This window comes from Dunckerocampus dactyliophorus, chromosome 16 (genome assembly GCF_027744805.1).
Source record: "Dunckerocampus dactyliophorus isolate RoL2022-P2 chromosome 16, RoL_Ddac_1.1, whole genome shotgun sequence".
Taxonomy (NCBI): domain Eukaryota; kingdom Metazoa; phylum Chordata; class Actinopteri; order Syngnathiformes; family Syngnathidae; genus Dunckerocampus; species Dunckerocampus dactyliophorus.
The window spans coordinates 5,602,453-5,623,997 of record NC_072834.1 but is presented as its reverse complement, the minus strand read 5'-3'; the positions used below and the strand labels follow the sequence as shown (position 1 = coordinate 5,623,997).

At 41.1% G+C, this 21,545-nt stretch overlaps 1 protein-coding gene across 9 annotated transcripts in view; it reads right to left on the bottom strand.

Annotated features, from left to right (window-relative positions):
* Positions 1-21,545, bottom strand: part of sgcd (sarcoglycan, delta (dystrophin-associated glycoprotein)) — a 208,274-nt gene that overhangs the window by 63,928 nt on the left and 122,801 nt on the right. For 8 of the 9 annotated variants that reach the window (XM_054756133.1, XM_054756141.1, XM_054756134.1 and 5 more), the window contains one exon: positions 3,598-3,783. In XM_054756133.1, coding sequence (XP_054612108.1) covers positions 3,598-3,783 — 186 coding nt within the window. Of the gene's footprint in view, positions 1-3,597; positions 3,784-17,373; positions 17,737-21,545 lie in introns of those variants that run through there. The other variant, XM_054756132.1, reaches the window with a different exon arrangement.

The following is a 21,545-nucleotide window of genomic DNA, read 5'->3' as shown; positions in this document are numbered from 1 at the left end:
CTGTCTTTTTCTTTAGTCTTCTGGAGTATTGGGGGGGGGAAGATAGGATTGCCTTCAATAAGCCAATAAGATGTGAAGGAAGGAGGCTATTTGCATGAAAGTCATCTCATCTTTTGCTGACTGACAATAAAGTTTTGCGAGCAAAAGTCAGAATTGAAAGAAAAAAGTTATAATATAATGAGATATTTTCCGGTGAAGTGAATAAAGTTGTAACATGAGGAAAAAAAGCCATGATTCTGAAGTCATATGAAAATATTACGTAATTTCCTCTTTATTTGGACGACAACCATGTCATTGTTATGAGTGAAGTTGTAATATTATGTTAATAAAGTCACTGTAATATGATTTTAAAAAACTTTATGCAAAAAAAAACCCTTTTTATTGTGCATGAAGAAAGTCGGAATAGTATGAGAAAAAAGCCACAATCAGGTGAGGGGGATAAAAAAAACAAAAAACTTAAAAAAACGTAACTGTCCTGAAAAAAAGACAAAAAAAAAATCCTTTTATGAAAATTTATCGTACTAAGTCGTACCAATATCACTTAAAAAGTTATTTCATGAAAAGTAGTCATTTTTAAATTTGGCAAGAACTATTTTACAATGATATGATAACTAGGGATGTCCGATAATATCGGCTACTAATAATTATAGGCCTGATATTGGCATATAACTGTGATATGGCCAACATCCGCATCAATGAAAGCCGATATAAAGCTTTTATTGTCAAAGTCGCTAAATTGCAACAATTTATTCAACAAATAAATTGTTGAATCATATAGTTAATACTGTGCCGCTCACAAGCCTGTGAGGAAGAAGTAAGTCTTTATTTAGCAAGCAAAATAACAACAGAGCTCAAAATAAACTTACCACCTCCAAATAAATCGCAGGGGGGGTTACCATTCCACATATCATTCTTACTCACTGTGTCTTTAAAGAAAGAGCTTTTTTGAAATGTCCTAATTTTATGAGAATAAAGTTTTTAAATGACCCTTGACTTGCAACATGATTCTTGTTATGTTACATTATTCTGGTATTATTCCAATAAAATCACGACTCTGCAAAAACCAAACATTTATGCTGTAAAAATACAACATTACTGCTGTAATCTTTATTTATCATAAACATGACTCCATCATCATAATATCATCACTTTATTCTTGTAAAATGATGACTTTTTCACACATAATATTATTACTTTAATCTGGAAATACTATGATAACTTTTTTGTCATAACATAATGAATGCGTTCTCATACTGAAACACTGTTTCATTTGTATTCATAATATGTGCATATATTACATAATTGTATATGTGTAAAATCATCATCTGTGTGTTCCTCCTCTTTCTTTGTATTTTGGATAGCCGGCATTTTGTGTCTTTTTTAACAGCTGCCAAAATGCACTATAGTCTCGCAAAGATGCTCGCAAATTGATCTCCTGTTGAACGGAAGCACACATGACTCAAGGAATACGAGCGCCAATCTTTGTCTCATCAGTAGTCACCTGCAGTGCTGGAAAAGATAGCATTTTTGTCCTCTCTAATGCATTTGGAATGTCCCCTTCCTTTCTAATGCGTGGGCAGATGTATTAAAACGTCATCCCGCCTGCATGTGCCACAACACACACCTCGACGTGGAAGAGTGTGATTTATGTAGATCTCATATTAAAGCACCTGCTGTGAAGTGGACCTCATGTTTTATTCACGGGGAGCGTTTCATGTGTGTGTGTGTGTGTGTGTGTGTGTGTGTGTGTGTGCGCGCGTAAGATGGTATGAGCAGTGTGTACAGTATATGTATCTGAGTTATCACAGGCATTTGTTGATGAGAGTGGGAGGGGGGGAAACAGATGGACTGACACTGAAAGTCTGCATGAAAGCCACAGGTGGGACACTCGAGTGGAAGCCATGTGATTCCATGAAAGAATGATGTCAGTACACACCAAATACAACATGACGTTACTGAAAATATACAAATTCATAATGGTTCTCAGGAGATCCTGAAAAACAGCACAGAGCTCCTGTCATTGAGAAGATTGTAGGCCCTTCAAAACAGCAGACATGTCATATAAAGGATCTTTGACTAATGTTGTCACAGTAGGTCCCAAAAAACAGCAGATTGCTTCTGCCATATAGAGGATCTTTGACTAGTGCTTTTAGACTAGGTCAGTTGTCGGCAACCAGCATGCCTCCTTGTTGTTGCTCCTACGCGGAGCGCTGTGATTTTTATTTTATTTTTTATACTGACGCAGAGGAAATGTTTGAAAGAGTTTGAAATATCTGACTCGCCTCTAGTCCGTGAATGCATCTACACTGTGTTCTGACTGCTGATTGGATGAGCAAGGGAAGGAGGAAGGAGTCCATTTGTTCAGTCAGTGAAACACGAAAAAGACGTCTTGACAGCGTGCTACCCCCATGGTAAGCTGTCCATAACCATGAATACGCCCCCAAAAAATATATCGGAAGAAAAAAGTTTGATTCTGAATGGATATATTCCTTTGCCTTCAGTGCCAATGACGCTGGCTTACCCCCCGCGGACTTGATATGAGGCGAGAAATTAGCGGTAACGGTGAAAAGACATTTTGAAAAGACTTTTTCTAAAAAGTACCCAACTGCAGATGGGCGTAAGGGAGCGATTTCGGAACTACTACGGAAGGTTGAGCAGAGCAAACATACTCTGAAGAAGTGGATGAAGGCTCCAAAGTGAGCTACAGCTGCTAGCGTTGTGACTGCACTGGAGATCGTAAGGAGGAGGAAGCCATTCACAGATGGACTATAAATGAAAGAATCGTTCATAAAAATATCAGGGCATCTATTCTCTGAATTAAAAAAATAATCAAGAAAAAATAAACAAGATATTAATATTGTTATGAATTATTCAGAGAATGAAAGAAATGCTCCTCCGTGCAGAGACAGCCAAGAGCAGGACCAGCAGAATGGCAACAAACATCACCAGTAGGAAAATGGATGACATTCATTCAGTGCAAATTCAGTGTAAAATTTGACAAAGATTAAAAGTTTATAAGCTGTGTCATGATTTGCGGCACCAGGCCATTTCAATTTGCTAGAAGAGGAGGCAAAATGGTTGCCGACCCCTGAACTAGGTCCTTAAAAACAGCGGACGTGTCACAAAGACGATTATTTGACAAGCATTTTCACAGTGGGTCCTAAAAAACAACAGAACAGTGTTCCTGGCATATAAAGGATCTTTGACTTCTGCTTGTGCTCTTGTCTAATAGAGGATCTTTGACCATGTGTTTTCATAGTTGCTCCTTATAAAACAGCAGACGTGTCACGTAAAGGATCTTTAACTACTGTTTTTGCAGGTAGTCCAGTTGTATCGAAAATCTTTGACTAGTGTAGCAGGTTCTTCAAAACAGCACCGTGTCTGTCATATACAGTAGTACGTTCTTAAACACAGCAGAAATGGCATGTAAAGGATCTTTACATGCTCGTGTTTTTGCAGCCCGTCCATGAAAACAGCAGCGCCATCCTGTCATATCAAGGATCTCTGGCGTCAGCATTAACATAGTGCCTCTGTGTTGTTCTTCTCAAAAGTTTGCAGGTAAGGTCGACTTTGTAAAGTAATCAAAGGTGTACTTACGATGGTGAAGTTCATGACCTTGAGGATCCAGATGGTGAGCGCCAGGTTGATGAGGATGAGGATCATCAGCAGCAGCACAAAGAAGTAAAGGCAGCGTTTCCTCCAGCCGTAGATTCCCACTTTGTACACTTGTGGTTTGTCTGAAGTCTGGACATTGTTCCTATGACTGCACTGTTCCTGGGTCATCTGGTTCAGGACACAGAGGGAGGAGGTCATGATGACTCAGGGCAGTCAGCGTTTTGTCGTAATTACAAAGCCAGCGCTTCTCTTACAGCGACATTAGCGGCCTCATTATGCAAATGACTTCTACTCGGGTGCCTAATTGATACGACAGCCTCGTAAGTTGAAGTGACTTTTGGTCCTTGTGGACAGACTTTGCGCTGAATTTTAGCAGCCAGCATCAAGTACAGTTATTCACTCTTCTTGTTGACATTTTGGAGAGGTGAGAAACAGCGCGGCTCTGCTAATTAGCCCTTGACACATGAATCCTGCATGAAGCGATCTGAGATGTTTTGACGACTGCACCGCCATGTAAACTGTGAAGTCACCTCCCCTCGAACATTTAAAAAAAAAAAACAGATTTCTTTTGGCCTTTTGTCAAAATGCTAAATCACTTCAGGTCACTGAATACAAGCTTTTTTGTTACTGTTGTGTTATGGTTTTGCCTCATTACGTATTATCTTGCCTTTTCCAGTTCTGACTTTCTTCTAATTGACTCAGACAGCCTTGTGGCTACAGTGCCACCTGGTGCTCCGGCATGCACATATCAGACTGACGGCGAGACTTTCAGTGGCAACCACGTTTAATATGGCGCTGTGATATGCGCGCTAGGCTAGGCCATGTCCACAAGCATATCTTTAATCCTCAACACGGTTTTTATCGTTTTGAATCGCGCTTCATGAGTAGCCTTTAAATGTAACCGACACTTCGTATTGCAGCCTTAACTCCTGATCGGTGGTGTGTGTGTGTGAGTGACAGGATGAAAAGCTCAGAATCTGACAGTTGTTTGGGGCTTCCTGCTGGAAAAAAGTGTCCCCATAACCAAAACAATTGGATTTCAACCAGGAAATGAGCTGATCCTATCATATCTCTAATGCTGTGTTTACCCACAAGTTATGCCTATGCCCTTGGCTCTCGGCCATCATATTTGTAAAGCCGCAGAGAGCCAGCGGTCATTGACCAACAGCGGGTGCTGGTACTGATCCACAAGCAGTCTATAAAAAGGCCTAATGGGCAGCTGCCTGGCTGTTTGGCAATCACCAACCAGCCAATAACATTTTGTAAAAGCTCATTTCTCCCTATGTAATCGGAGCCATGCTTTTGTTTTGGATCCTGGCTTCCTTCACCCTCTGGTTGGTTGAACAGCAGAAACATGATCCAATACTTTGTTTTGCCTCTAATTTGTTTCCCTCCCATCAAGTCTTCATTTCACTCAACGACAATTAAAATCGAATCAAATCTTATTATTACTTTTTGTGCTCGAGGCGATGAAGCTATAAAAACTAGCCCAAAAAATTGCCAAGTTGTCAGCATGCCCTTGTTTCTCTCTTCATGGATTAGTTGAAAGTTGAAGCCGGTGCGAATAATTTAATAATTGTTCCACTGCTCGTTTTTCCTCTCCCGCCTCTTGAGCTCCTTCTTGTCCATCATTCGAGACGTTGCCTCTTCCTCTGCCGTCAAGTCCAAATGAAAACCCGAGCCGGGCGCCTCCTTGTCTTATGCCATTTGTTTCAGTTAGCAGCTAATGCGTGCCGTTGTCAAAAACAATTCACTCCTGTGGTCGGTGGCGGCACGTACTCCTAAACTGGCGAAGGCTGTAAATTGTATTTTAGCCGGAGAGTTATTAGGGCCATTACGGCGACGCTTGAATTGCCTCCTCATCCTCACAGTCACACAATTAGAATGATCATTAATCGCTATCAGCGCATCGACGGGGCAGACGAGACATCATGGAGTTATGCTAAGCATATGGGCCAATGAATCAACGATCGCTAACTAAACTGTCCGTTATCGTTCTCTGACAGGAATGTGCATAGGAATCGGCTGATGTGGTTTTCCAACGGTGTGCAAGCTAATTGCAAGCAAGCAAAGCTTGAGTGTTGACATTACTCTTTTACTCTTCAGGTTCCATTTTGAGTCAGTTATTGTTTATTGCGGTTAATTGGTTCCAGACGCGACCATGATAAGTGAATTCCCACGAGGTAGGATTCTATACTAATAAACTGAATATCTTCGTAGCAAAAGTGTATTATTCATAACGTATACTTGTCTAAAACTAGATATGACATAACACCCCTATAGTCACCTTTACTCTCCTATTATTCTTTGTTTACACCACATCGCTAATGCGCAGGCTAGCGAGCTAACTAGTTAGCATCCAATGTATTTGTTCTAAACTTAAGGGTTTCACACGGAGTGGGAAGAAGGACAAAGTAAGAAGCCAAAAACTTAACCCCTTTCCATTTCACCTCAACTGCTAATGCATTTGTTTGTGCACTCCGTGTATTCATCATGTACCATTTACCAATTTTTAAATAGAAACCAAATTGAAATGCCATAAGAAAAGGATAAGGCAATAGAAGTTAAGGATTGTGATGTATTGATAAATGACGTAACATTGCTAATAAATAATCATGAATGTATCATTAGTTATGAAAAGCTAATAGTTGACAGAAACATCGTTCAAAATATGTTTTTTGGGAAAAGTGAGTTAAAAAAAAAGTGCAAGTGCAGTTTAAGTTTGTGTTTACATGGGATCATTTTCAATTCAGAACGTGAAAAACGTGTCAGGTTGCTCTTGTGTTTACATGAACCGTGTTTTGGAAACGAAATAGACGTGAATGTAGATCAAGCATTAGCGGGAATGTGGCGCACTTAAAACAACTCTTCCTTTAAAAAACGCGTCTCGTCTTACATTCGAGGCAGAGAGAGTTATGAATGCAAACTGGCAGGCAAGATATTAAAACATGGCTTCCAAAAACAAGTCTTGAATGAGAAGGGTTGTCTGATACGTGTCGCGCAACCCGCCTCTCACCCAAAGTCAGCTGGGATGGGATCCCGTGACCGTGATGAGGACAAGCGATATAGAAACTGGATTGATGAATGGATCTCCTATTTGGGCGTACGTGTGAATGGGCCGATTTTGACACAATCCTTCTTTAAGGCTTTGTTGCTTTCTATTTTACCTCTGGAATAACAACGTAACGACGTTCAGAGATGCTAAAATCCAACATCAAATCTTCTTTTTATGTTCCTGAATGATTGTTGGAGATAAACTCAAATGTGAACAACAGATTTTTTTTACTCAGCAGCAGCCTTTTTTTTCTCTGATCATTACCAGCCAGGTTTTATTGTCCTTACTTGCTGGCCCTTTGCAGATGAGCCAAGCGTGCTTAATACTTACAGACACTAAAACGCCTCCCGAATCACAGTAAACCGAATAACGAGTTTTGTCCCAACAAATCTGCTTTTCACAACAATAAGGACGGGGAAAAAAAACCTAAGAAAGCAAAGCTGCAGGCTAGAATGTGCTTAAATAGATGAGTAACTTCCTCATTCTGTCTATTATGTTTATTCCTAATCTGGTGCACAAGCAGGGGATGTTTTTGTGTCTTTTTTGTGTATGCTAAGTAGCTTTAACACGCTCGTCAGCGGCACGACGCCGCACTTAATGAGGATCATTTGGCAGAGTCCAGACCACTTTCAAGGCTTCCACGTTACAGCTGAGCTAATGAAGAGAGAAAACACACAGATTGTCATCGCACGCGTTTTTAAAACTGGCACGCTCCAGGCAACGCTATAATGAACCTCTGTCTAAAACGTCACCATTGGTAACGGCGCAGAGGAACTGACTTTGTCCCAGTTTTGATCCTGGATTGGATTCCGCACGGATAGAACCAGATAGGATGACAGAAAACGGGTCCATAGACACCATCTGAGCATCTGAGGGAAGTGGAAGTGACTTTGCCAGGCTTAGTCTGAACTGGCGCCCCGCCGTGATGAAGACATTTTGGACTTAAACTAGGCTAAGCCCCAAAAAACCCCCAAAAAACTCCAAAGCAAACCGAGAAAGAGAGTTTTGGGAATAAACAACAACACAGGGCAATTAGTGTAATAACTCTCCTCCAAGAACAAATTACAGTATATTGTTGGTTTTATGGCAAAAACTGTTCAAATTTATACCTTGAAGGGGAGAAATACCCAAACATTCATGGCGTCCTTCTTTGGCATTAATAGCGCTCATGAGTTCATGTTCATCAAAAATATAGCTAATAGCTGAGTAGCATGATTGGAAAGTGCATGCAGAGGTAGATAAAGCTGCTGGATGCACACTCACTGTACTGCCATCTTGTGGTGTTAATTAAAATGAATGCATCAGGAGGTTGCCTACAGCCACAGCTGTTCACGCCAATGTTTTTTTTTTTATTTTAAAAGGTACCCAAAGCGCCTCACGGTGAAGTGAAGCCATTATTCATTCACTCCTCGGTCACACACTGGTGGTAAACTACATCTGCATCCCCAGCTGCCCTGGGGTAGCCTGATGGAAACGTGGCAAAGTGGGTGAAGTCTTTTGCCCACAACAACAGTGACTGGGTGGAGGTGTTGCCACCGGCGCCACAAGTTGCGGATGCTAACCGGAAAACGTACGCAAACTGAGGCAAAATGTTGGCATGATTTTTTTACATGAACGGAAAAACAGTAACTGGGGCGTAATTGGTACTAAGACGTATTTGAAAACAAAGTTTCTAACGAAAGCGAATTCTTCTGTCATAAAAAAAGAACTCCAACGGACTCAGTGCGTCACCAGCCACGAACCTCACCGCACGCCACTGGCCATGATGATGCATGGTATGCTGACCACCTCCTATTATGACATTTTTACCCAGAAAATGTTGGTGATACTCCAAATTTGACACGGTGTTCTAAAAGGGAGGTTCCACTGTAGCGTTGTTATGATTTCTGTGCTGCTTTCCGCCTGGAGGCTCCTCCACCTACGAGCATATGAGTGTTTACGGTTCATGACACAATTATGATTAAGAGGTTCGCCTCTCACCGCCAGGGAAGAAGTGGGGAGCGTGAATACAAAGAGTGATAAATAAATAAATAAGTAACAACAAGGGAGGAAAATAAGGAGAAAAGCAATTTAGCGTCACTGTCTTTCTTGGGGGGGAACGGCGGCGAGCTACGTGGAGTTGACCTGCCCCTCCATGTGACGTCTCCATCTTTATCTCAACACCATTTTCCCATTAAAGTGTAGAGATTGGCCCAGGGGGAGCGTGAAGATACCGTACGCAACATTTCATTTTCACTGTGATTAATTTCCGTCGGTATCTCGATAATTAACAACACAATGTAATTGCTTTGAGCCAAACGGATGGTTTCCACGCTGAAAAAAGCTTATAAAACACTCCTTTTAGCTAGCACAAACACTCTACGCGTAAAGTTAATTAATCGCCATTGAATAATAAATGATTGTGCTGAAAGAAATTGGGTTTTAAATCATTTGAAAGGAGATAAAAGTAAGCAATAAAGGAAATACGCATCTACATCACCTTTCGGTGGCAGTGAAGAAGACAATACACGCATTAGTGTTTAATACTTACAGACACATTAGTGTTTTATTGTTTGTAACGCTTTCATATTGAAATGGCTGACTTCAGCATATCCTGCATCATCACGAGACAGCCGTATGAGACTTCATTTGTGTGTTTGTGCGCGTCTGTGTGGTTCACGTGCGCTACATTAGCTTCTCGCGCTAACCCGCTAACGAGGCGCCATCGAGCTAGCAGCTTCATTTTGTCTCTTGTTATCAAAAAACGCAATAAAACGCAATGAGAAGGTGTTCTATTGTTTTTATGTTCTAAAAGGTTGATGATGGTGACAGTTGAAACAAATTACAGGCGTTCCTTGCCACTTTGCCGTTCAAATTGCGCACGTTTTTTCTAGAATATATTTATTAATAAATCATGCAGCCTATTATTAGTCAAGAAATATGCACACTGAAACAAATGTCTCATTTTTTTTCTTAAATCAGGAATTTTCAAGCATAAAATTGACCAAAGGAACTAAAATACAAATATAAGGCATTCAGAGGACGCATTAAAAGATGCTGTGAATGATATGTAGTAATCTCCACAGGTCACTAGGTGTCAGTAATGTTACTGTACTGTACTGTTCGGGGAGACACACAATCACAAGACTTGATCGCCGGATGCTTTTATTGCAGATTTGTTGTATCTTGCAACGGGCACAATAATCCCGAATAAAAATCCCTAATAAACGCTCGGGCTGTTGTGGCCGTAACCCACGGCAACCTAAAACTCCACTCTGAACACCCAACTTCACTTCCTGTCCGCCCGCCACTCAGCTCCCAAGGGAACACATTTATAGCAACACACACGAGCACAAGTCTTATTTAAATTGAAATGGCTTATTTACTCTTGTCATGTCTACTATATTTGGTAATACAGGTGTAAAGGTGACTATAGGGGTGTTAGTTCATGTCTAGAGCACTCTAATAATGTTAAAACCCGTATTTTGAATGTCATAAACAGGTTTTCTATAACTAAGAAAATATTACATTTAGAAATAAGGAATACTTCTTCGTGCGGGTCTGGAACCAATTAGCCGTGATAAACGAGGGACTACTGTATTCCAAATAGAATTCACCTCAGTGAAAATTTGAGCATCATGGATCAGATTGTGTAAATTCTGAAAGTTTTGCTGTACTGTACTTTTTTTTAGTTTTTCACTACAATGCAGGACATAGATTCTAGTAAATATAGCCCACACTACCTCTCCCACCCGCCGGGCCAAGAGAATATTGTTAGTGGTGGGTTCAAACCGAGCAGAAGGTCACGACACTCGACAGGATTTGAGCGAGGATTTGTCTTCGGAGCGTGGAGACGGAATTGTCACCTTTTCTACTTGTTTGTTATCTCACCCAAATCCTCTGCAAAAAATGCGTCCTTTATTGTGAGGCTGTTTTCCTCATTCATGCATTTCCTAAGCTTGGTACTGAATGCAAAACATGCAATTTTAGACTCAATACCAAAGCACAAATTCCGCTGCTTGTCTTGCTGTTTTATCTTTAGTGCACTTTGAACACTGTTCATATGATTTCAAGGTCCAGTTGTTGGTGTTGTTTTGTGTAAGCTCGCTGACTGATCATTGGTATGCGCCATGCTGTGTGCCGTTCGCCACCCTGAGCCTGAAATTATAATGTTTATGTTAAGTGGCCATCGGTCTGGCTCCACTGTCAGGCGACGTGATGCAGCAAACAAAGAGCTGGCTGTAAACGCTGAGACGATGAGGCGGTGGTTACAGAGTCGCTTAATAAATGAGACTGGGGGACGTCGATTTTAGAGCAGAAGATCTATGGTCATCGTAAGACTTTTGATGATTAAATTTGAGGTGACATTGAAGAGTAAACATCCGTCAACGCATCAAAGCAGCACCTTGTTAAATCCCTGAACTGACCTGAAAGGGCTAAAAACCCAAACAAGCATGGTGTCTACTTCTATTGAGGGACATTATAGTTCTATGTGGTCATCAAAGCATTGTTGAAACTGCAAATCTCATGGTGGCCTAAGATTTCCACACAGGTACATCATGTACATCCAGGTTAGGGTTAGGGAATGTTGTCTGACCCAGCCGGGAGGTTAACTGATTCTGTGGACCACACAGGAGACTCGGCGGTTACACGGAGCGAGGCGTTAATTGGAGCATTTACAGCCTTCCCCCCCCTAAACACCCGCCTCGAGACCAGTTTGCTTCAGAAAGCAGTTGTCAGGTAAGAACGACCCAACTAAATGCTTTTTTTTACTCATTTAACCACTGATAGAGGACCACTCTGCCTGAGCTATACCCAAAAACACCCCTTTAAGTGCCACCTCCAGTGTCAAAAGGGTCTACGATTTCCAAATCTTCTGTTTTGTCTTTTTTGAAGTGTTCATAACAACCTTTTAGCCTCCAACGGACCAACATGAATGCACCCTGGTACTCCAAAACTACTTAGTACGTCTCACCGCGTGTTTACTCAGCGTGGACTGAGCACGCTGAAGGACAAACGGCCCTGAAGAAACTACCCAAGAAAAAACAAAGTGAAAATCAGGTGGATGGGGAAACAAAGCAATAAATCAAAGTGGTCATAAATGTCCGAAAAGAGAGCCGGTTTTGGACATTGAAACAGCAGTTTCACTGAGGACACCTTTTAAGGACTTGCTGAAATATTAACATTGTAAAATTCTGAGTAAACTTTCATTCGAGAGTAGCGGGTGCGGAATGATGGGGTTTGGCGGGTGGTCCCACTTGAAACAGGGAGACGGTATGAATAACATTGAGACGGAGACACAGAGTCGCGGTCAAGGGCTGGAAGGGCGTAGGGTATTTGGGGAGCGGACTCTATTTGCAGACGTTTTAAAAGTGTGCGGTGTGACAGCTGCCGAGGGGCCGGGGGGGCAGTAGGTTAACACACTAAGGAGCTTGCATAGTTGAAACAAATGGGCTTTAAATGACTGATGGTGGACAGTTAAATTTGAGTTTTTTTAATTTTGGGTTACATTTTTAAGTCTCTAAGGTCCCACAGAATATTGAAAGCATGTTGTCCAAAATGTAGCCTTGATGCGACATACAGTTTAAAAGTGCTTTTGGTAAGCCCTACTGGGAGCACGCCGTTTTGTGTGCCTGTGGCTTTAATGCTAATGAGCGGTTTGTCCTTGTTTGTCTGTGATACACTGTGTGACTCCTACAAGTACGCTTTATCTGCTTTTTACATGTGACGCATAATCCAAACCTGCGGAAAAAACACACATGACAGGAAGGAAGAAGTGAGAGAGTGTGGAGGAGTGTAGCGTGCAGAAGGTGCAGGGTAATTGTAACGCATGCACACACACGCGTGCGCACACATGCACACACATACTTCAGTTCCACATATGAAAATGATAAATACGTCATGGTGTTATATTTGTAAATAAATGGCTACTTTGATGTAAAACAACCCATTTTTGGTGTTGTTTATGTTGTGGTGTAGTTGTTTAGATATTTCAGCTGTCACAAAAGCAAAAAAATATTTGTGTTAAAGTGAAAGTTATGCTTGAAATGTATCTTTTCACAAAAAGCTGGTTTTCTCCCTTTTCTAGTCAGGAACTGATATTTTCCTGGAACTTTCCTATGTTCTGCTGCTGATTACTAAAGAACACAAAATGGTAGACACAAACAATTTTTTCTGATGAAAGATGGGAGTCTAATCTTTCTTTTGGGTAGTTGTCGAAGTTTATATAGCCATAGAACACAATATTGCGATTGCCTTGAAATAGTAGCCAAAATCATCTGAAATGGCCGGTACTGATGGGGTTGTCTTTTGAAAAATGGCTTGGATTGAATGAGTTAAAAAAACATGCAAATACAATGTCAAATCCATGTAAAATAGTGGCGAATAAAACTTTGTATCCATCGAAATATGTCAGTGATAACAATGGTGATGATTTGGACACCACATGATGATGACGACGATACACATAATTAAGTTATTAACATTTTATTCACCTGGCGTGATTGGCCCCCATAACGACAACCGAGCTTCTTCTTGAACAGAAGGCGTTCAAGATCCTCCCCATGCTAAATAACATGCGTGACGGCGGCGGACATGAAAGGTAACTATTTTGATTGGATTTCCATAGTTCCTGTATTTTGCCAATGTTGTCTGTGGAGCAGAAACTGTGTGCCTCTTTTGCATTTTACAGTATGCGCTTACTGTTAACATCAGAGGCCACACAATGAAACCATGATATTCGTGTCAGGTTTTTGCATTCCCCCATAGATTTTGATAGATTTGCATAGATTTTTCCCGCATTTGGTGCTCATAAACAGGCTCTAAGGGTGCATATTACAGTTCATAAGTCAGTTTTGCATAATAGGGGACCTTTATAACAGGGCACGCTCCGGTCAGTGATGGAGCAGTTGCAATTTTTCCTGATTTTCTTGAATAGCTGACAGTTATTTTCTTCTTATATCAGAATTTGAAGGAGATTCGACACAAGCTGCCTGAAGCAACTGCAGTCAAAGATCACGTCGGTGTCATTTTTTTAGCGTTATATTGATTGCGTTTGCTAATTGAAGATTGCATCACGGGGACGCATTTTTTCAGTTACTTGCGTGTTCTTTCAAATCAAAACACATAAAGTTGTATCGTACTTGCTTCTAATCGCCTACAGCCACTCTAAGTATAATCACGTGTTCATACTACGATCCTCCTCCAAAAGTTAATGACACTTTAATAATCCGAAATCCTGTATTCTGGCATTGATTCCCTTATTTCAATTCACGGACATAATGTACTCTGGTTCATTATAACAAAAGTTCGCCAACTTTCTGTTGTCCAACCACAACTTTCCTCGTTTGTGATCATCCTCTGCACAAATCTGGCCTCAAATCTCAATTAGCTTAATCAAGCGTGGACATCAGTCCTGTCGCAGAGTTCTGCAGAAGAATCCTCGTGAATATGGAGATAATGAGAGCAGATTCATTCTGAATCCCGAGGCATAAATTTGTTGTATTTTTGCAGAGCAGCGGCATTGGCCTTCTCAATGTTCTTGATTTAGTTGAAGAAATTGCTTTTGTGTGATAAGTAAGAGCAAGCTACTAATGAGCAAGTTTTCGAGGTGCCAATGTTGCATTTGAGACTTCACGGCAGTCAGAAATATCACACTCAAATTGTTCCTGTAATCAAAAAAAGAGATTGTTCCTGGCAAACATGTAAAAATAAAAGGCCAGGGATTACTGTAACCTCTTCACTCTCTTTAGCAATACTGCAACATTGGTTGTGTTACTGCTGGCTGCCAATATTCCACACTCTGAGCTAGGATGACTCTAGCATGGAAAAGTATGACTCGACACTCACTTATTCCACGTTTTTTTTTGATGAGTTGCATCAATATTCCACCTTTGCTGTGTTCTATATAACAAGTAAAAACGGCATATACTGTGGTGGGGGTTTCTATTACATCTAGACTCCTGGTGGCACCCCAGTGCACTTTTCCTAGCCAAAAATCAGACATAAAGTTTTGGAAATGCTGCAAAAGTCAAATTGTCACTTTTCACAACTTTCCATTTCCATTTTCTGGAGACTGTCCAAACTTCGTTTTTTACAAGATGACTTTCTACCACATCAAGACCTGTCCCCAAAGACTTTAAAAGCAAACATTGGATTTTCTTTCCTTGCTCGGCCACTCTCTGAGTGACCCAAACACTCAAATGTCTGCAGTCTCCAAACGGCAGTAAGTAGCTTCCCTCTGTCTGCGTTCTTCCTTCTTATTTATAGCAGCTCTTTTCCCCAAGAGGTACGGCGCAATTGAAACCAAATGTGTGGCCGGGAGCCGGCCACTCAAGCCCACCCACTCGACCAACATCCCCCCTTCTCATTCTTTCCTTGGTTCTCTCTCTGTACACTAACATGAGTCAAGGACTTCATTTCTTAGTATGTTTTTTTTTAATTCCTTTGGTCAAAATAACTCTCAATGCAAACTATAGGAAAAAAGCTAGTAGAAAGCAATGTTTCAGTGTTGCACGATATCAAGTTCATGCTGTTGATGGTTGTGAGTGAGCTAGAACAAGCTTGTAATGTGTTAAAAGTCAAAGGATTAAGAAAACTACATGTTGTAGAAGAAAATGATAGTCTTGTCAAGAAATGACATACACTAATCCCTCGCTTATCGCGGTCAATTTGTGATAAGTGAATTTCCGCAAAGTAGGACTATGACTGACTATGACTATTGTCATAGTCAGAGCATAGAAAACCTGTTTATGACCTTCTAAAAATGTTTTTTTTAACACTATTAGAGCCCTGTAGACATGTACTAATACCCCATAGTCACCTTTATGCCCGTATTAACCTGTATAGCTGACATAGAGTACAGTTGACATAGACTCATGTTCGCGTGTTGCTATAAATGAGCTGAATGGCGAGCAAACAGGAAGTGACGTCAGGAGTTCAGAGTTGCGTTTCAGATTGGCGTGGGTTACTGCAGCACCAGTCGCCCGTGTTTTTATTCGGGATTATTGTGCCTGTTGTGAGATACAGTAATCCCTCGTTTATTGCGGTTAATTGGTTCCACAAACGACTGCAATAAGTGCATTTCCGCAAAATAGGAGTCAATATTAAAAAACCCAAGAGCTGTTTATGACTTTCTCAATACTATTTTTAACATTATTAGAGCAGACATTAAATAACACCCCTATAGCCACCTTTACACTCATATTACCCAATATAGCAGATATAATCACAGAAAGTAAACCATTTAAGACATTAAGACGTTTCAATAAATGTGGACAGGAAGTGACGCAGCTGGAGTATGGCCACAACAGTAGCCTGTGTTATTATTATGATGATGATGACCATTATTATCATGTTATTACTGTGCCTGTTGTGAGATAAATAATTACTAAATAATAAAAGCCTGTCATTGGCGATCAAGTCTGGTGCGTAATACTAGTGACACCTAGTGGCCAGTGTACACTACAGTTATTAGTATTGTATTATAACGTAGTGCCTTAAAATGTATTTGCATTTTAGTTCATTTAGAACATTTTTATGTTTGAATATGCTTAATTGCGGTCATTTGCGTAAGTATGCATTTTTTGGACTAATAACAGGCCGTACCAACCACGAAACAGCGATTGTGAGGGTGTGAGGGAGCGATGGAGCGAGGGACGACTGTAAAAGCCTGTTGTTCTGCCGATGAAATCTGCCGTTTGTGTGTGCCACTGAACATTACAGTAACATTACTGACACCTAGTGACCAGTGTAGAATACTACATATCATTCACAGCGTCTTTGATTGCGTCTTTTGAATGCCTTGTATGTGCAATTTAGTTCATTTAGCCATTTTTATGCTTGAAAATGCTTAATTTAGGCAACACTTGCTTCAACATGCATATAACTAATAACAGGCTGTATTTAAACAAAACAACATGATTTATTAATTGATATATTTTGGAAAAAACGTGATAGAGAGTGAAGCCGGGAAATTCGAACCAAAAAGTGTCGAGGGACGACTGTATATGGAAGGAAAAACCTGCACAATGTTCTTTCTAACTCTATCCTGGAACTCCCTAAAAGGTCATGCTGGGAATTGTACACAAACATGAGGCAAAGACTGAATTTGTACCTCGAGGTGTTTGAAATTCATTCAGTGCGATGACTCACAATAACTCAGATTGAACAGGCTAGGAAATAGGCTAGTTTAAAACACTGTTGTACTACAGCAGTTTAAGTGTGATTGATGCCTGTGAGTGAGGAAAACAAAGTATTTAAACTGCGAAAACAAAGGTGTCGATGAAAATGATGGCGAACCCAAAGCTGCTAGTCCTTAAAGAAATGGCATTTATGGAAACAAAAAATGCAAAATGTTCTCTCTACCCTGATTGTCTTAATCCCTTCAGTCCTAAAGAAGTCACAAAGGACAGGATAGGAAACAAGCTTGTTTAAAGCACTGTTGCGCTATAGGAGGTTTGTGTGATTGATGCTCGTGAGGGAGCAAAAACAAGCTAAGAAACTTTTAAAAGTCCGAAAACAAACAAAAACAAGAAGCTCCAGAAGAATAGGATGGCCAACAAAAGCAAAAACTTGCAAAAAATGTTCTTTCTAACCACATCCTTCAAATTAGTCATGCCGGGAAAGAGTTAAAGCAGACGTCTTTTTGGGGGAATAAGTAGTGTCCACCCCTCCCCGCCCACAACACTTCATGAGCACTCCAAAGAGAGTGAAAGCAAACTTACCATGACTTCCCCCCTCTTCTGTTTTTTGTTTGCCTGTCCTGTTTCCTGTTTAACTCCTCTTAATAATTGTCCTCCCTCCTGAGCTCCCAAATGGACGTGTGATAAAAATAGAACCGGGGCTTAAAAAGTCTGCTGTAGCTTACTCCTTTCTCTTCTCCTCGTCTTTGCTGGCTTCTCTCTTGCCAGCCCTTCCAATAACAAAACGCCCCCCGCCTCTTTTGGCCCTGTGAGCTGTGTGAGGACTGTTTCCTGGACGCCTCGTGGACGCCCGTGACCCAACTGTCTCGTTTTTTTGTTTTTTTTTTTGCTGCTGCTGCTGCTGTAGCGAGTGGAACTGTTGCTGGTGGCCCTGCCTCCCTGCCAGATTTAGAAGCGCATTACACACATGTGGTTTAGAGTTTTGGAAAGAGGCTGGACTTGGCTAAGTGTGTTAGGTTGTCATGGCGACCCAACCAGTTTTCTCACGTGTGCACGTGTGGTTTGCATTGCATCTTCTCCTAACTGCACATGTAGTATCTCATAAACGACAGCACGCGCTTCACATATTGAAACTAAACAACATATTTTAGAGGGGTGATTCTCAACTGGTGGGTCGTGACCCACTTTTGAGTTTTCAGATCTTTGCCTGGGGAAAAAAATATGATAATAATCTCATTTTTTAAGCAGCGGGGTGCAGTGCTATTTAAAACCCACTGTCATAGAAGCAGTAGTCTGTTGGTAGTCTGCTGCCATGATGATGTTGAATGTGCCAGACCTGTCTCTTGTTGAACCTTAGAAAGTGTGTGCCTGTATTTTATGTTGATCATACTGTATACCAGGTGTTGAAGTGGAAATGTATATCTAAGTTGTCAATTTGGAGGCATTCCAATGTAAAAACGCTAATGCTAATTGCTAGCGCGTGTAAGGGATTTTCAGCGTAAATTACTATTGAGCGAGTGCATTTGTTCAAATGCAGTTCGTTTATGGTTCTGATAGCGGGAGCAGAGTGGAAAACCTTTATACACACTTTGAGTTACTCAATAGAAACTTATTTTGCACTACCTCAAATTCAAACCGCACTGTCTTTTGATTGAGAAGATATTTGGAAAATTTCCGCAATATGGATCATCGCTTGTCAGTAAGGGGTGATGGTGGGTTTGCGCATAGCCAAACCAGTTGAGAACCACTGCTTTAGAATAGTCGGTGCACAGCGTGGGAAGGAGTACAGAGCATCTTCTGTGCCCGTGTGTTGACTTATATATAAAGTGGATGGAAAAACTATGCAGTCGTCGCTCATATATAGCGGTTAATTGGTTCCAGAACCGACCGCGAAAGTGAATTTCCGCGAAGCAGGATTCAATGTTAATAAATGGAATATTTTCGTCATTAGAGCACAGAAAACCTGTTTATGACTTTCTAAATCATTATTAGAGCCCTGTTGACGTTAAATAACACCCCTATAGTCACCACGTCTATTATTCTTTGTTTACAACGCATGCTAATGCGCAGGCTATGGGATCACTGCAAGTACACAAGAGACGGCCACGGCTGCAGAGGGTTTCAAGTGTCCACGTTTCTTTTTCTGAATGAAAAATCTTGTCACATTTTAATCTCTCGGAATCTTGCGATACAGGATCTTGCGACGCCCCTATGAATAATATATATAAAGATGGAGATGCATATCTGTTTTTGCAGAATTGTATTATTTTAAAAGGGGACGAATGAGCCCCTTTCAAGGGTACCAAATGTTTTTTTCCCCTGCTGTTCTAAAATGAGTGCAACAACAAGGCACCCAGCAAGAACGAATATAAAAGCAGAATGGCTTTCCAGAAGTAAATATATAAAAGTATCATCTCATTTTCTCATTTGCATTTGAATGAGAACACAAATTAGAGAATGCAAAATACGTTCTGTGGCCTGACAGTGAGGGAGGACAAAGCCTCCCTTCCCTTTTCTTTGCAGGGCCTCCTCGACACTTCACACTGATCACATTCGCTCCGGCGGGCTGGGATGCTGGAGGTTGAAAAAAGCCAGCTTTGATGGTCCAGCCAGCAGACTCATTGTCTTTGTTAGCACAAACAATAGCCAATTTTAGATGGTTATAGGTGGTAGTGGAAAGAAGTATATTCTGCATTGTGTCAGGGGGCTAGAAGTTTAGTGACTGTCATCCTGCAGGGTAAAACGACACTTTAGGGGTTCAAAACAGCCGCCTAACAGCACCCATTTGGCTTCAGATGCCGCATAAATGGTCTGTCATCAACACTAATAAGCAAGAAAATATGGTGGGTTTTCCACTGAAAGGGCAGCAATGACCACGTTGCGTTTCCATTTAACTCCTACATGAGCCACAATGAAAACGCGGGCTGTGTCACCAGCAGGGCAGCCAAGAGAAAAAAAAACAATAGAAATCATTGTCTGGCAGCCGAGGCGGGTCTTGGACCCCTGATTCCTAGGTGGGCAGACCGGGGAATGTGCTGGTTGTTCTCTAGACTGCATGTCAAGCTCTGTGTGCTGATTTATTTATCACACATTCATAGGCAACAACAACTAGATCCAATGCAAGGACTGTGTCTAAAATTCAGGAGAACTGTGCAGATCTCCGCCAAGTATGAAAAGTTACTTGTTCAGCTGCAAAATCACGTCATTCCGGGCAAAATTTCCTGTAAACGACTCCGATATTGTTCAGCAGCTCTTCCCTCAAACTAATGTTGTGTAATGAACACATTATGCTTCTTTTACTGTGATGCCACTGGATGCATTTCACAAATAAACGCTGTTTGTGCAAAAAAGGACAAATACTGCAATATGTAAAGTAAGTTATAGGAATATTCATTTTATATATTTTGTCTCAACAAACAAGACAGGTTAGTCTTCATAAATTCACAAATCCATCCAATTTCTATGCCGCTTATCCTCATTAGGGTCGCGGCGGTGTGCTATCCCAGCTGACTTTGGGTGAGAGGCGGGCTACACCCTGGACTGGTCGCCAATCATTCACATATATGGACAATTAACCTAACCCACGCACGGGGAGAACATGCAAATTCCACACAAATTCCTCCCAAGCGGAGATTCGAACGCAGGTCTTCCAGATATCCTGACTGTGTGTCCATCGTGCTAACCACTCGGACACCGTGCGGCCCGCTTAGCATGTTTGCTGGTTAACGCAAAAAGGTTATGCTACAATTTTGCCTTGGTTTGCGCGCATTCACCGATTAGCGTACAATATGTTGCGCATCTTGTTGTGTTATTCATACACCGCGTGAGTCCAACTGGGTCCTTGATGTATTTTTTTTTTTAACACAAAACGTCCTTCTTTGTTAGCATCCTATTAGCTAGCTAACAAAATGGCAACTGAAACTAGAAGTCAGCTCCGTTACATCACCTATGATGTCATCAGCGGTTGACTCCCAACAATGTTAATAAAAAACACGTTCTTATAGTTTTACAATGATAGTTTTACATGCATAAAACAATTCTAAATGCATATAAATGATGCATTAAATGGATCAATAACGTTTAAGGTTACTTTTATTGCCATTGAAGACGTGACTGTTCCCAAAGACACGAGGTGGCAAAGAGATCAACCACCACTGCCTTCCTGTTTTCCAATGGGCTATTTCCTGGATTCAGAAGGGTTTCTCACCTCCGTTGTCAAAATGCTGGCACTTGCAGCTTTGTTTGGCTCCATTTTGGGTTATTGAGGTGAGAAACACTACTGAATTCAAGAAATAACTCAAGACACCACAGGAAGATCGTGGTGGGTGACCTCACTGCCACATCGTGTCTTTGGGAACAGTCGTCAAGAATCACGTCTTCATTGATGATAAAAGTAGCCTTAAATGTTCATTTATCCGTCTCACATATACATTTGGAATTGTTTTCTGCAGAGTTGAACCTTCTGGAAGGAATTATTGACGCTAACCAGTGTACTCACTTTGGAAAGCTGCACATTTCTATGTGGCACAAACAACCATATAAGAACAAAGTAAAGTGCGAAGTACTAATGCATAAGTGAAATTATTAACTGGGCTCATTCAGCACGTCTCGTGTCGCTTTTTATTTTGCTGCAGCGGCATGTGACTCTTCCAGTAGTGTAAGATTAGATTAGAAGTATAAAACAAAGATGCCGTACTCCCCCCTCGCGGCGTTTTACAGCCTTTGCAAATTTCATATTTACAATGGGAAGGCAT